Source organism: Oncorhynchus mykiss, chromosome 15 (genome assembly GCF_057628025.1).
Source record: "Oncorhynchus mykiss isolate SJ-2025 chromosome 15, ASM5762802v1, whole genome shotgun sequence".
Lineage (NCBI taxonomy): Eukaryota > Metazoa > Chordata > Actinopteri > Salmoniformes > Salmonidae > Oncorhynchus > Oncorhynchus mykiss.
In genome coordinates this window covers 36,667,744-36,683,502 of record NC_143036.1, presented here as the reverse complement: position 1 = coordinate 36,683,502, position 15,759 = coordinate 36,667,744, and the positions used below count along the sequence as shown (strand labels likewise).

Genomic DNA, 15,759 nt, shown 5'->3' with positions numbered 1-15,759 from the left:
AATAACATCTGCTAAACCTGTATGTGACAAATAAGATGTATTTGTAAAAGATCCGCGAAGTGGTTTATGCATCTCTGGTTTGGATAGATAATTCTTTGTGTTGTTTGTTTAGAGTTTTCCAATTTCATTGATTCTTCAATTACATTGAGCTGATTTCTGACGTGCTGTTCCTTTTTTTCTCCCGTAGTTTATTTCTGTATTGCTTTAGTGATTCATCATATGTTTTTGTTTGGATAGGTTTCTCAATTTCTTTCTTATGTTTTTGCATTTTTCATCAAACCAATTGTCATTGTTTTTAATTTTCTTAGATTTGATATGGAATCTCAGAGGGTCAAATACACTGTTTAGGTTTTCTACTGCCAAGTTTACACCTTCACAATTACAGTGAAACCTTTTGTCTAGGCTTTGATGCCTCACGATTGAGCATAGCTATGTTCAAGTAGTGGTGTCAGTGGACTGACTGAACGCTTTAAGAGACTGGGTTGATTTCAGTGACAAAGTAGTCTACACTACTACTGCCAAGATATTAGCTATAGGTGTACCTACCATAGGAGTCCCCTCGAAGCCTGACTATATACATACCCAGCGTCCGACAGAGCTGCAGGAGTTGTGACCCGTTTTTGTTGGTTGTGTTGTCGTAGTTGTGTCTTGGGGGGCATATGGAGGAGGGAATGCTGTCACCTCCATGTAGGTGTTTGTCCCCCTGTGTGCTGAGGGTGACTGGTTCTTGTACTAGTCTGTGGTGACCTAACATGTCCCTGAGCCTGGAAATTGTTGATCTCCCCCTCTAGGATGGAGAAGCTGTTATCGTTAAAGTATGGAGATTCTATTGGGGGGATATATGTAGCACACATGAGGACATTTTTCTCTGTTTAGATAATTTCCTAATTCATTTCTAGCCAGATGTAAAGTTGACTAATTTAATAGAGTGGGTTAGGTCTGCTCTGTGCCAAATTAGCATACCCTCTGAGTCTCTTCCCTGTTTTACACCTGGTAGTTTGGTGTATTGGACTGTCAGCTGTCTGTAACCTAGAGGATAACCAGTGGGTCCGTCTCCTTTTATATCTGGTTTCTTGTAGGATGACAATGTGTGTATTTCCAATTTCTTGATGAAGTCTGGGTTCCTGCTCTTCAGGCCAAAGGCAGATGACCTCTGACATTGTATATTCCAGGAAGAATTAGTTAACGTCTTTGTGTTCCATAGTGTCTAGTATTGTTTTTGTGTGGTTTCGGCCCGGACCGTCACAGTAGGTGTATGTATCAGATGCTCTGCTCACCTCTTAGGTTGCAGGGTGGGGCTTGGGCGGGTGTAAGAGTGGGGATTGGGCCTGTTGCTCTGCTCACGGCCTGGGCATATGTCCTGCTGTCATGTTGAGCTCCTTGCCCCAGGGGCGGGGAGCATGGGGTGGGCAGAAGGGGCATAGGTCTGATATGGGGGGGGGCTATATAGGGTCTGTCTCTCTGTCCTGCTGTTTGAAGTTTCTGTTCTAACTCAATGTGAAGCACCAGGTTTCTTGATGGATTTTTAACTACAAAAAAACCTGAGAAGAAAAAGAAGCCTCCTCTCTCTTTATTCCACGGACTGAGACGAGACAAGCACAGCTCTACCTTGGGCTGTATCAGGGTTTTCGTTTGACTATCAATCCCATTGCAAAATAATGATTTGTATTTATTGATTGAAATACGTTTGCCCGTCATGCTTATCCTTCTATAGGTTAATTTGCATCCAAAAAAATCATTAAATTGGAGCGTGTGCATTTTCATGAATCGTTAATTGTATTTATCGCATAAGCACAGCGTACAGAGACTTTTTATCACTCTGCTGCTTCAGCTTCTCAGCTCATTTTGAACAGTTTGATTTTCAGGATTAAAAAGAGCTATTTTTTTTTTCTCTCTCAAATGGTAATGCCTCCCATTTGCCATTCAAGTGCATGGGCAATGGTAGGCAGGCTATCAGCGCATCACCCACCACTTTGCAATGAGAACTGAAAGCAGTATGCATTTTGAAAACATTGTTTCAAACCTGAATGTTTTACTTCACATTGAGGCATGTCTTACCTTGCTTCAAAGTAGCCTAGGCAAAATCCGACCATAGAAACTTGGAGGCTATTATTTTATAAAGACTTCCTCATATGCCATTGAAACCAGCTCTCCTGTTCTATTGGTTTTCATATCAACTTTCTTTCATCGTCCAGAAGCTGAAGGCACATCTTTAGATTCCCTCTCTTTCTACTTTTCTAAAGATTTTAATCTTCACATGGAAACGCTCTCCTCAGGCGTGCTGTTTAGAGTGGCGCAAATTTCATTTTGGCAAATGTTTGAAAATGATGTTTTATTGACTGCTTCAATACAGGAGTTGAATGTTTAGTTAAGATTAATTACCATAATCTAAATGTGATTTCTGTCATTCTGAGCACCGTGGGTGGACGACCTAATTGGGTATATTGGTCCGGTAAATTCAAATCTTCCCGGTCACGTTATCCGGCACCCAGTTTTCCTGACGGAAACCCTGGGCTGTATCAACCATCTCAGAGTAGGATTTGGTCTAAAAGGCCAAACTGATCCTAAGTCAGCACTCTTGCTCAGAGACACTCGGCACATGCTGCCCCTGCTTACCGGCTGTCTTGTAGAAATCGATGAAGATGGAATTCTCACAACTCACAACAACATTCATTTCATTCTCCATAATATATTGTACTGTTTGTGGGACAGAGCCATGACCAGTTTGGAGCCAGACAAATTAAGGGCCCAAACCTTAATCTGAACAAAGGCCACAACAGTGGCAGTGCATGACCAATGCTCCTAGACCACAACATTGGACTTGATTTGACCGTTCGTTAACTGGGTTGTCATTACAACCAATTATAGGCCTAAGTTCCCACATGTAAACCAATCAGGGAGACATCAGATCAGCGGTCGGTCAGTGAATTATTTGGGCTACTGGCTGCTCTCTTTGTCTGGCTGTGTCTCAAATGACACCCTTTTCCCTAAATAGTGCACTACTTTTGACCAGGGCTCATAGTGCTCAACATTTTGACCAGGGCTCTGGTCAAAAGTAGTGCACTATTTAGGGAAAAGGGTGCCATTTGGAACATCGCCTATGTCTGTCTGGCTGCAGCATGACCCATTGACCGCTGGATTGTATCCATCCGATCAATCCGGCCTCTTCAGCACATTCCATTCCACACGGATGGATATGTCCGTGAACTGTCCCACCGGTCCGGCCAAAGCAATGCCCTAGACCTACCGTAACCCTGGTGACCTGACTGTTAACGTAAACACCAGACCTCACCTTTCACCTCTTGGCCTTCTGGCTGACGCTGGGAAGGCATGGCTTGGACGGCACAGCCATAGTTTACTGGTCTCGCTCTATTTCTAACCCCCCCCCTCCCCTCCCCCCTATACTGCCAGAGAAACCCGTCGTCCGTCCTCAGCCCATCCCTGACCCCTGAACCATTGTAGATTAGAGTGGCTGGCGGTTTGAAGCCTGCACCAGATTAAGTGTCTTTGTTCCTTTGAGGCTTGGGTGAAGACGTCTCTACTGGAAAAGACAGAGAATATGATGTACATGTAGAAAACTCATTAAATACAACACTAGTATATTGAGGTTAATTGAAACAGTATAGACACATTATCACATACAAAGAAATTGATTTCTGCCATATTTGTTTTACGTTTAGAGCCACACTGCTAATACCTATGTCATATGACGTTAGCCTGCCCTGTATTAATGTTGCTCTCCTCCTTGTCTGTGCCAATCAAAATGCTCTCTACTCCAATAACAACAACAATGTAGCTGTCTGATATGAGTCCAGGTTGGGAGGAGCAGTCAGAAATCGTCCTATCCCCTCCTCTCACCCGTTCTCCTCTCTCATCATGCTCTCTCGCTCCAGTTAACCCTACTAGTTTGCCACTGGGCCAACCCTGTGTGTCTCTGCTGCTGCTCCCTGCTGTACTTATATCATGATCATCAGTCGCAGGTGTGTTGGGGTGCCCTAATACGCTACTATACCACCACCCACAATGCAAAATACACCACCCCCTTATACACCACTGTATTACTACCCCATTGGACTACCATACACTGGGAGAAAGGACAATGGGTTACAGGGGTTTACTACACATTCACTACCTTTCTCTTTGTCAATCTCTTCCTATCTTTTCATTTATTTTGTTCTTGCTTGCTCTCTTTATTTCATCTGCTGTGGAGCTATAATGTGATTGACACTGGGGCCTCAACAACGAGGCCCCTCGCCCCAGAGCAGGTCGACATGTGGCTAAAGGGGGGAGGAGTGAGGGAGGGATGTTGGCATCATCATTATGCAGATAGGAACGCACATTGAGAGGAGAATCCCTAAACAAGAGAGAGGGAAGCAGGAGGAGGGGCCTGAAGAATGGCAGAGGAGGAGAAGGAGGGGGGGGCTGGTATTTTTTGAAGCCGCGAGGAGCAGGGTGCAAAGCAACAAATAGAAGGCAGAGGAGAGAGATGGCAGTTCTAGGATTTTGATCTGGATCTGGAATTTGTGGTTTAAATACACTCTGACTAGATGACAGGATGTAGCTAGCCTGAGGCTATAGTCTTCAACACCACTCCAGTCCTTCTCTCTGTCTCCTTCCCCACCACTGTACTTCCTGTGGCAGCCCTAGTCTGGGAGGTTATCTGTTGTGTTTTACTGGAGCAGCACACCACCTCTGGAGACTAGGACTGCGTCTCAAATGGCTACTTATGACCAGGGTCCATAGGGCTCTGGTCAAAAGTAGTGCACTATATAAGGACTAGGGGGCCGTTTGGGACACACTCTAGGAGCATAGGTGCAGCTACTCCTCCTCAGTTATAACACACCAGCTGCAGTGCTACACTGCTATCAATTCTCATCAGATCAGACCACTGGACACTTAGTGTCTACTCATTTTTCTCACTCTTTTGTTTTTTCTCTCATCATTCTGTCTTTGTTCTCACCCAGTCTTTCCCGTGAGAAGTCATCAGTCTGACTTAAGCCGACAGCAGCCCCACACGCCGGCCTAACGCTGCCTGTGGTTGGCTGCTTGGCTTCAGCGCGGCTGCATAATACGCTCCCTCCCTTTCTTTCTTCCCTCCCTTTCCCTCTTGGGGTTCAACTGTAAACTCTGAGTTGATGGGAGGAACCTCCTGGGTAGCCTGTCAGTGCCAAACATGCGCGCACACACACACACACACACCATCCATGCCCCCTTCAAGTCTTGGGAGCATTCTAGATATCCTACCGCTGTACTCTCCTCTGTTGATTGAATGCCCAGCCAAATGGCCAAACTCACAGTTGAATTGGAATCAACTGTCCAAACAGAGAGGGAATTATTTCCAGTTGTATGGAGTTAAGATGCTGTGTGGACACTGTATAAATTATCTGCTCTCACACTGAAATACTTCCAGGTTTTGAACAATGTGGGTTTATATCCTTTTCCCCTATTTTTAAAATGAATGCAAGCATTGGTTCAGCCTAAGTCCTTTGAAAGTTGTTAGATTGGATAGGTGTAGCAATGTGCGAGTAGCTACCTTTTATGTACATTTAGATCCTGGTGTTTTTTTCGGAATCTGACAGGTATCATGCACACAACTTGGACACAGGCCCACGATAAGACTAGTATTGGTATTGAAAGTCGGATAAAAAAAAAAAAAATGTAAATATTAAAATCCTGTCAAAATCACGCTCATTTGAAAAATTCTGCTGTAATCTTTATTTTCAAACACATGTATGTGGATATTTGCTTATAATTTATTTTAAGCTTCAGTATAGGCCTACACATGCCTACTAGAGTTGATAAAGTAGCTCAGATGAAGTTAATGACCATTCTACTCCTTTTATAAAGTAGTCAATCATTTACCCGGACTCCTCCTTACTCAACCCTTCCTAGGCTTTTCGATGTTCGACATCCACAATGACTGTAAACTGCTGACTTTAAAGCCTAATCCCTGGTGTTGTACTGTGAAATATCATTTGTCGATATGGGGCATTAGGATTTCAGGCTTTGTGAGTAAGGCTGTTTTAGCCCCACAGCTAGGCTTTACTACTGCTGGTCTAGAGAGAATGGGCAGTGATTAACAGAGGTAATACACACACACAGAGGTAACCCCTCTTGATGTGGTGGTAAAGCTCCTGTCTGTCCTGCCCTTGGGCAGCTTTCACGCTCTACTGACTGATCCTTCCAGGAAGTACAGGGGGTACGAGGGAGGAGGGGGGTACAGGGAGCACCCCGCCGAGCCACAGCGGTAACTAGGCTGCACGATGGGCTCAAATCAAAGGGGGCACTTTGTCTGTGCCTGGGGGTAGTGTGCGTGTGGGGGGGATGTTTGTGTGTGTGTGTGTGCAGGAAGAACCACAGGATAGTAGTCTTCTTGTGGAAGCTTTAGAAATGTTCATGTCAGTGACGGCCTCGGTCTGTCTTTCATCTCAGGATGCATCCCAAATGGGCCCTGGTCAAATGTAGTGCACCCGTATAGGGATTAGGGTGCCATTTCAGATGCTACCTGTGTCTCACATCTCAGACTGTTAACCACTTTGTAACAACACCATTAAGAACACTAAGGTTAACCCTCCTGCTAAGAACATAATAGTTGGGGTCTGGGACCAAAAATATGCCAGGATATGTTGGTATCTCGATCAGTATTGTTGTTGTATTGACAAACAAATGTAAACCTCTATGCCAGATGATGGCATGCAATCAGTAGGGTCTGTGGCCAAAACTTTCTACAATGTTTTGTTGGAATACTTCTTTAACGGCCCTTGTTGTTGTTGGGAATAGCTCTTGAACTTCACTTGTTGTTGTTGTTCTGTTGACAGACTAAGACAGGTCTGGGTCTAGACCTCCATGCCAGGCTAGATGATGAAGAGCCTCCAGTTCAGAAGCATCGCCCCCAAGGCCCCAGCAGCGGTAGTTCCCTCCCCGACCGCCGTCCTGTCCTGCCAGCACCCCTCTGCCCTCCCAGAGGCAGCCTCTACAGCCGTCAGCCCTAAATCCATCTTGGTCCCGGCCCAGAACTATGCCCTGATGCAGGTGGCAGGACAGGAGGGCACCTTCTCTCTAGTGGCCCTGCCGCCCTCCGTATCCCCTCAATCTCCACAGCAACAACAACAGCCGCAGCAACAGACAATCCAGAAGAACCTGAAGCTGCCCATCCCCAGATACCAGCCAATGAGGGCCAAGAGCACCCCGGAGAAGGTCAAATTAGCCACACCCACTGCAGTGACAAACCGGCCACAAAGGTCAAAAAATAAGTTGTCATCGCCGGAACCCAAGGAGGAGCCATCAAAACAGGTCATACTGATCGACTCCACAGCCTCCTCTGAGATCTCAGCCCTCACAGCCCTGCTCCCGGACAACGCTGTGCTCTACTCTGGATCTCCACTGGAGCAAGTAGCAGTGGTGGACACCACCATCAACCACATGTCTACTCCTGCCCCCGGCCCGGGCCCCGTCACCAGCATGCTGCAGAACCTCCAATACCCATCTGGTGGTTTTACTAAAAGGTCCCCAGTCAAACTGCCACAGGAAGAGAGCAACATTAAGATTGGCATTAGGCCATGCCAACCCAAGCCTGTAGCCCAACAGCCCCATCCACAGCCAGCTAGTAGCAGCATCACTGTCCTCTCTCCAGCCATCTTCAGCAAAGCTGTCCAGATTATACCCTCCCCACCCAAAGGCAAGTTGCCCATCCTGCCCTACTCAAACATAAAAAGCACCCTCATACCAGCCACCAAACTCAACCTCAACGCCATGTCCCCCAAGAAGGCTTTCCCCAGCCAGCCTGGCTTGCCCGGCCTTACCCCATATCCCTCTGATCCCCAGTCCAAGACCCCAGAGACTGCCGAGGCCCTCTGTCAGAACCACATGCCAAACTCCCTGCTGCAGAGCCAGCCTCAGGCCAAGACCACTGGCACCCTGTCGCTGCTGGGAACGCTTCAGATGCAGAAACCACCGGGCAAGAAGAGGGGGAGGAAGAGGAAGACAATGGAGGATATTCTGGCCTTTGAGGCAAGGAAGAAGAGATCCTTGTCGTTCTTTCGGAGGAGGGTTCCAGATAAGCCTTCTCCTTCGGCTGTCATCTCGCAGCAGAGGGAGGTGGACATCTCTAAGAAGTACCGCAGCATCAGACCCAAGCCTCACCACATGCTGCTGATGGAGACCGTTCCCCAGCTGGTCAGCCTGCCCTCCCTCACCTCCTCTGACAGCCTGGAACCAGAGCTCCTCGTACAGCACCAACTCTCTGCCAAGGCCCTGGAGCCTGGTCCTCGCCAGCCCCAGTCAGCCTCTACCACGCTTCACCTGAGAGGGGGTAGTTCCTCTCAAAGGGTCTACCTGGGTAGTAGCCGGCCCCTCCACCACTGCCCCACCTGCAGCCGCTGCTTCCAGTTCAAACACCACTTGCAGAGCCATATGAACAGCCACACCAACAGTAGGCCTTACGTCTGTCCAGTGTGTCGTAAGGCCTATGCCCATTCCGGCTCGCTCAGCACTCACATGAAGCTGCACCACTCAGAGGGCCGACCACGCCGGACACTTCGCTGTGAGTTCTGTGAGAAGGCTTTTGGCTACGTGGGCGTGTACTTCAGCCATCTGAGGGAGGTGCATAAAGTTATCCTGACTGTGGAGCCATCCATCAGCCAACATGAAGACGACGTGCCTGTGGAGGGGTGACTACCTACATTTTGAGATTATAAATAGTACTTACATACTGATATACTTGTCTCATCAATAGGACTCTTGACTTTTGGTCACTGTGAGTTTGATACATTTCTTAGGATATTGTTAGCTTCTCGCCAATTTTCATAAAACAACAGAGTTCTTCCTTCCATCATGTCTGTCTCCATCTTTTATGTGTCTCCAGGGCGATGTCTCCAGACCAGGGGGACGAGCAGGGCCAGGAGGAGCGCGAGGACCCGGTGGAGCTCCAGATCAAGTGTGGTCGCTGTCAGGCCATCACCCCCACCTTCGCCGACATGAAGCTGCACCTGCTCTACGTGCACGGGGAGGAGGTGCAGGTGCGCCTGCGGGACGGGGCTGGCGGGCTGGGAGGGGCACTCCAAGGGGGCCGGGAGGCCGAGGACGAGCTGGTGAAACACGCTGCGCACTACTGGCGGCAGCTCAATGAGAAGAGGAACCTAGTCCGCTGTGGGAGCTGTGACGAAGAGTTCTTCTCCTTCTCCAAGCTGAAGCGTCATATCCTCTCCCACCACCAGGGGGGGACAGAGGACGGTGGGAATGGAGAGCCGACCGGCTGCTCAGCCCGGGGAGAGAGAGGGGTCCTCGGGCAGGGCTCAGTGTTTAACTGTGTGCTGTGCAGCCAGGTCCTGGACAGTAAGGAGGAAGTGATGGAGCACTGGGCGGTCCACCACCACTGTGAGGAGACCCAGGTACTCTGGGAGGCCCTCAGCTCCTACTCAGGGGACAGGGAGATGGACTTGCCCTCTCACAGCCCACATTAACATGGCACTGGACACGTTTCAGGTTGTTTCCATTGCAGTCACGTTGCACATCTCAGAAGATTGACTTTACTGATTCTTTTTAGCTTCTAATGAAGCGACGGTTCCAAACAGTGCATCAGAAGATTGCTAAAGCATATTAACATGGTTTCCGATCTCCAGGCATTGTGAGAGCTAATAATCGGGGCAGCATGACTGCAATAAAGACAACCTGGAACGCACCGCACTCACTGTCTGTGTCTGTCTGAGCCCATCCTGCACAGTGGGCTGCTCTCAAACACACGCAGTTATTCCATTTCTACACTATCGAGCTGACCCCAAACATACAGTGGGGACATTTTATTTTCACATGGTCCTTTGCGCCACAGTTCCAGCAACTATGGAATGGTGGATGCCTAACCTCCTAACCAGGCCAGTGCAGTACAGTGCAGCTCAGCTCAGTAGTGTGTAAATGGTATTAGGCCGTACAGAGGTCAGTTATAGCACAGGTTAGTTTGTTTGAGAATCCTCTTGATAGATTAGTAATTATTATATGGTATTTTATGGACTGCACTGTTTTTTGTTAGTTCTGATTTTGTGTTTAGGTTTTGAGTTGTGTGTTTTAATATTTTGTTTAATAAAATGGAAAGGATAGGGTTTTTTTGTATTGTGTATTTTATTTTTTTAAATTTTAGATACATTATTGGCCACAGACACAGTGAAACTGTTTGTTAAATGACGTGAGTAATTTGAAAGTACTTTTTGGTTGAAAACTAATTATAGACCTTGTGTCAAACTCATTCAATGTTGGGCTTTGTGTCTGCAGGTTTTAGTTTTTTCCTTCAATTAAGCCCTAATTAGTGACTTTAATTAATCAAGTACACGGGAGGAGCGAAAACCCGCAGCCACTCTGCCCTCAGTGAAATGAGTACGGTAAATGGTATATGAGTACGGTACATGGTATATGAGTACGGTACATGGTATATGTCTAGCTATTTTGACCTAGAGGAAAACCTTCTCAGTACACCAGCACCTGACTGAAACATCTGAGGCCTTCTGAAAATAGATTGAGAACCTTATTTCTGGCTAATAATCAATAAAGGACTCATAAACAGATGATATATTATTATATATATTTGTTTGTGTACTCTGTGGTAATGGAAAGGGTGATTGATTGACTACTGACAAAACTAGCTCAATTTGTTACTATTACATTAAAGACTTTACATAAATGTTGAACTAATGCTGCCAACTATTATTCAGTATAAACCTGTGGAATTGGTGCACTTGAGGTCTGTGTACAACAAAATACAACTGTCTTCAAAAATATAACTTTTTATAGTGCCTTCAGAAAGTATTCATATCCCTTGACTTATTACACATTTTGTTGTTTCAGCCTGAATTCAAAATGGATTAAATATATGTTTGGAGAGCTCCTCGTCTTCATGGTGCCGCTTGCTTGGTGGTTCCCCTTGCTTAGTGGTGTTATTGACTCTGTGTATATATACTGAGATCATGTGACAGCTCATATGACACTTAGATTGCACACAGGTGGACTTTATTTAACTAATTGTGACTTCTGAGGGTAATTGGTTGCACCAGATCTTATTTAGGGGCTTCATAGCAAAGGGGGTGAATACATACAGTTGAAGTCAGTGTACATACATCTTAGCCAAATACATTTAAACTCAGTTTTTCACAATTCCTAACATTTAATCCTAGTAAAAATTCCCGGTCTTAGGTCAGTTAGGATCACCACATTATTTTAAGAATGTGAAATGTCAGAATAATAGTAAAGTGATTTATTTCAGCTCTTATTTCTTTCATCACTTTCCCAGTGGGTCAGAAGTTTACATACACTCAATTAGTATTTGGTACCATGGCCTTTAAATAGTTGAACTTGGTTCAAATGTTCCACAACCTTCCCACAATAAGTTGGGTGAATTTTGGCCCATTCCTCCTGACAGCTGGTGTAACTGAGTCAGGTTTGTAGGCCTCCTTGCTCACACATGCTTTTTCAGTTCTGCCCTCAAAATGTATATGGAATTGAGGTCAGGGCTTTATGATGGCCACTCCAATACCTTGACTTTGTCGTCCTTAAGCCATTTTTCCACAACTTTGGAAGTATGCTTGGGGTCATTGTCCGTTTGGAAGACCCATATGCAACCAAGCTTTAACTTCCTGACTGTTGTCTTGAGATGTTGCTTCAATATATCCACATAATTTTCATGCCTCATGATGCCATCTATTTTGTGAAGGGCACCAGACCCTCCTGCATCAAAGCACCCCCACAACATGATGCTGCCACCCCCGTGCTTCACGGTTGGGATGGTGTTCTTCGGCTTGCAAGCGTCCCCCTTTTTCCTCCAAACATAACAATTCTCCAAGAAGTACGATCTTTGTCCCCATGTGCAGTTGCAAACCGTAGTATGTCTTTGTTATGGCGGTTTTGGAGCAGTGGCTGCTTCCTTCCTGAGTGGCCTTTCAGGTTATGTCGATATAGGACTCGTTTTACTGTGGATATAGATACTTTTGTACCTGTTTACTCCAGCATCTTCACAAAGACCTTTGCTTTTGTTCTAGGATTGATTTGCACTTTTCGCACCATCTCTAGGAGACGGAATGCGTCTCCTTCCTGAGCGTTATGACGGCTGCATGGTCCCATGGTGTTTATACTTGCGTACTATTGTTTGTACAGATGAACGTTGTGCCTCCAGGCGTTTGAAAATTGCTCGCAAGGTTGAACCAGACTTGTGGAGGTCTACAATTTTGGCTGATTTCTTTTGATTTTCTCATGGTGTCAAGCAAAGAGGCACTGAGTTTGAAATACATTCAAAGGTAGACCTCCAATGGACTCATGACATCATTTTCTGGTATTTTCTAAGCTGTTTAAAGACACAGTCAATTTAGTGTATGTAAACTTCTGACCCACTGGAATTGTGAAACAGTGAAATAATATGTAAACAATTGTTTGAAAAATTACTTGTGTCATGCACAAAGTAGATGTCCTAACCGACTTGCCAAAACTATAGTTTGTTAACAAGACATTTTTGGAGTGGTTGATAAACAAGTTTTAATGACTCCAACCTAAGTGTATGTAAACTTCCAACTTCAACTGACTGTATGCACGCACCACTTTTCCATTTTTGTTTTTAATTATTTGCTATTTTTTTAATTTCACGTCACCAATGTGGACTATTTTATGTTTGTCCATTACATGAAATCCAAATAAAAATCAATTTACATTACAGGTTGTAATGAAACAAAATAGGAAAAACGCCAAGGGGGAGGTCAATACATTTGCAAGGCATTGTAACTGACTTGCCTAGTTAAATAAAGGTTAAATAAAGTAATAAATAACTACAATGGTGTCGGTCCATCCTCAAGTTTTCCCATATCACAGCCAATAAACTCCTTAATTGCTTTAGTCACCATTGGCCTCATGGTGAAATCCCTGAGCGGTTCCCTTCCTCTACACCCGTCCAAAGTGTAATTAATGCACTTTATGGAAATGAATATACACACCATCCGAAGTGTAATGCCCAAACGGATATTCCATTAATGCTTTCAAAAACAATGTTAAACACTATTATTGCAAACAGAATCCATGCAACTTATTATGGGACTTGTTGATAAGCACATTTGTACTCCTGAACTTATTTTGGCTTGCCATAACAAATGGGTTGTATACTTATTGACTCGAGACATTTCCACTTTAAATTCTGAATTCATTTCAAAACATAATTCCACTTTGACATTATGGGGTATTGTGTGTAAGCCGCTGACAAAACATCTCCATTTAATCCATTTTAAATTCAGGCTGTAACTCAACAAAATGTGGGAAAAGTCAAAGGGTGTGAATACCTGACTGAAGCAAACTTGTATGTACATTTTCTTAATGCTATGATTGGTCATTGGAAACTGAGCAGAAAAGCTTGTTTTCTCTTCTGTTTGCTTCTTATGATGGGGGATGTTCAATGTTGTGTTTCTTGGTTGGGAGATTGACTTGTAGAGGGATGGTAGATGTGGTTTAAACATTTGTCAGACTGTGTAACCTTTTTCGTATGAAAAGAAATCACATGGTAAGTGAATGTACCTTGAATGTTTTAAAACCCTACCAAATTCTATATATACATATTGAATATAGACTTCTATAGTTAGATTATATATATATATATGTATAGCTATGTATAGATACAGTATATTGAGAATATATATTTGCATAGAATATATAGTGAATATGCTGCTTTGTTCTAATGGAGGAAACTAACTAGAAAGGAATTTGTTTATTATCGTCAAACCGGCAACTTAAGCTGAGCATAGCTCTCCTTGCTTGTGTCTGGCACAGTGTCTTGCAGCACAAACAAATCAATGGTGTGAAAGTAATCACATAGCTAATATGTCTGTTTCACAAAATGGTGACTGTCAAAACTTGCCTGAAAGTGTTTGTGGTCGTAGCTGTTAGTGAACCTGAAAACCTTACCTTTCTCAGAATGATACAAACGTATGCTTTATTGAAGATGACGAGAACTGTGTGATGATATCTAACAAGATAATAAATCAATTCATATTTATTTCCAGTAACAGTATGTTTATCCTGCTCAGGTAACTGTAGAACCAACCCTGTTGTACGTAACAATAAAGTTGGAGGATGAATCCATGTTAGGTTTTCTATTTATTTTCCTTTTATGACTTTTACGCACACACACACACAGTTGGAATGTCTGTGTGCATGCATTAGAAGAGATGCTTGGAAAGGGATTCATTGAGCGACACCGTGTGCAGTCAGCACTGAGCATTAAGGTGTTTGGGGTCTGGGTCGGAGGAGTGTGTGTGTGTGTCTGGACCACGTTAACTAGGGTTGCCAGAGGGGTTATCAAGCACTTACGTTATACCTATCTGTCTGACAGAGGGCATCTTCGTACTGCAACCTCATCCAATCTCCCAGTGATTGAATGAGTGTGTGTTTGGGGGGGGGGGGGGGGGGTAATCTATACTCTTGTTTTTCCAGAAGACCTTCTATTGAGGTTGAGATGTAGAAGAGTAAGAGGTTGTGTGCATGAATGAGATGTGAATCAAAACAGTAATCATATGCCTCCTGATGGATTCATATTTAATGGACGGGAATGATCAAACATCCGTGAAGTTTCTCTCTGTCTACCTCTCCTGCTCTCTTTACTATTCTCCCCTTCAAAGACGAGCCAGGTGGAACTGCAATGGAAACTTGTTTACATCGCAATGGATGGACTGACTTCCTCCAGAGCTGGTTTCTTCTTGGTCCTTCTAATGGAGAAAGGACATTACTCTCTCCATGAACTCGTGTGATACCTTCTCCGTTAGTGCTTTCGTCACTGCCGTGTGGAATGTGGGCCCTCGGCCCTAATTGTTTTAAGAGGAACATGTCCTAGGTTCAAGGGTCAGAGGTGAACTCGGGTATGATTTCAGGTGCTCGGGACAAACCTGACAACATTAATTACACAGAGACCAAAGGCCTAGATTCAATCAGATCAGGCATTAACCGGTGATAGCCGACACCCGCATCGCTGATGTTTTGCCAGTGTCGGAGGTGTGACTGTCAAATCGATGAGCAACTGTTCTTGATCATCGTCATCAATCCACATCCGTCCCACTCGTGTTAGAAGTTCAGAATGAGAAAGTGTAGGCTATATAGAAATAATGACTCTCAAATTGAAAATCATTCAACTAAATCGAGGTATAGATTTAATCTCACATTCCAGTGTTCGAACTTGTAAACAAGGCTGTGTGGGATTTCTTTTTTTTTACCCCCAACTGTGATATCCAATTGGTAGTTACAATCTCATCTCATTGCTCCCCAACTGTTCGAGAGTCATGTGTCTTACAAAACATGACCTTCCACGCTGCTTGCTTAACCCGGAAGCTAGCCGCACCAATGTATCAGAAGAAACACCATCCAACTGACGACCGAAGTCAGCTAGCAAGCGTTCGAGCATGGTGAGCCGAGGAAATCCCCCGGCCAAACTCTAACTTGGACATAGCTGAGCCAATTGTGCGCCGCCCCATCGGGGTCACGGGCCGGCTGTTACACAGCCTGGGATCGAACCAGAGGCTGTAGTGGTTCCTCAGCATTGCCTTAGATCACTGCTACACTCAGGAGGCACATGCGATTTCTCTTAATGTGACTTTGTGCAGCCAATGGCAATGTCCACTTTAGGTATAATGCCAGAAGCCGCTTGTGAATTTGACGGCTCTAATGCAGTTCCACCTCCGAGACCGCCAAAACAACCTCTATGCGGATGTCGGCTAAAGCGGATCTGATTGAATAGAACCCCAAGGTCCAACA

At 44.9% G+C, this 15,759-nt stretch overlaps 1 protein-coding gene across 5 annotated transcripts in view; it reads left to right on the top strand.

Annotated features, from left to right (window-relative positions):
• Positions 1-14,097, top strand: part of LOC110490023 (zinc finger protein 438) — a 105,949-nt gene extending 91,852 nt beyond the window's left edge. For all 5 annotated transcript variants that reach the window (XM_021563106.3, XM_021563107.3, XM_036944307.2 and 2 more), the window contains 2 exons: positions 6,819-8,669; positions 8,864-14,097. In XM_021563106.3, the coding sequence (XP_021418781.3) occupies positions 6,859-8,669; positions 8,864-9,461 (2,409 nt within the window). In that variant the 5' untranslated portion in view covers positions 6,819-6,858 and the 3' untranslated portion in view covers positions 9,462-14,097. The remainder of the gene's footprint in view (positions 1-6,818; positions 8,670-8,863) is intronic.
• Positions 14,098-15,759: the final 1,662 nt, after the last annotated feature.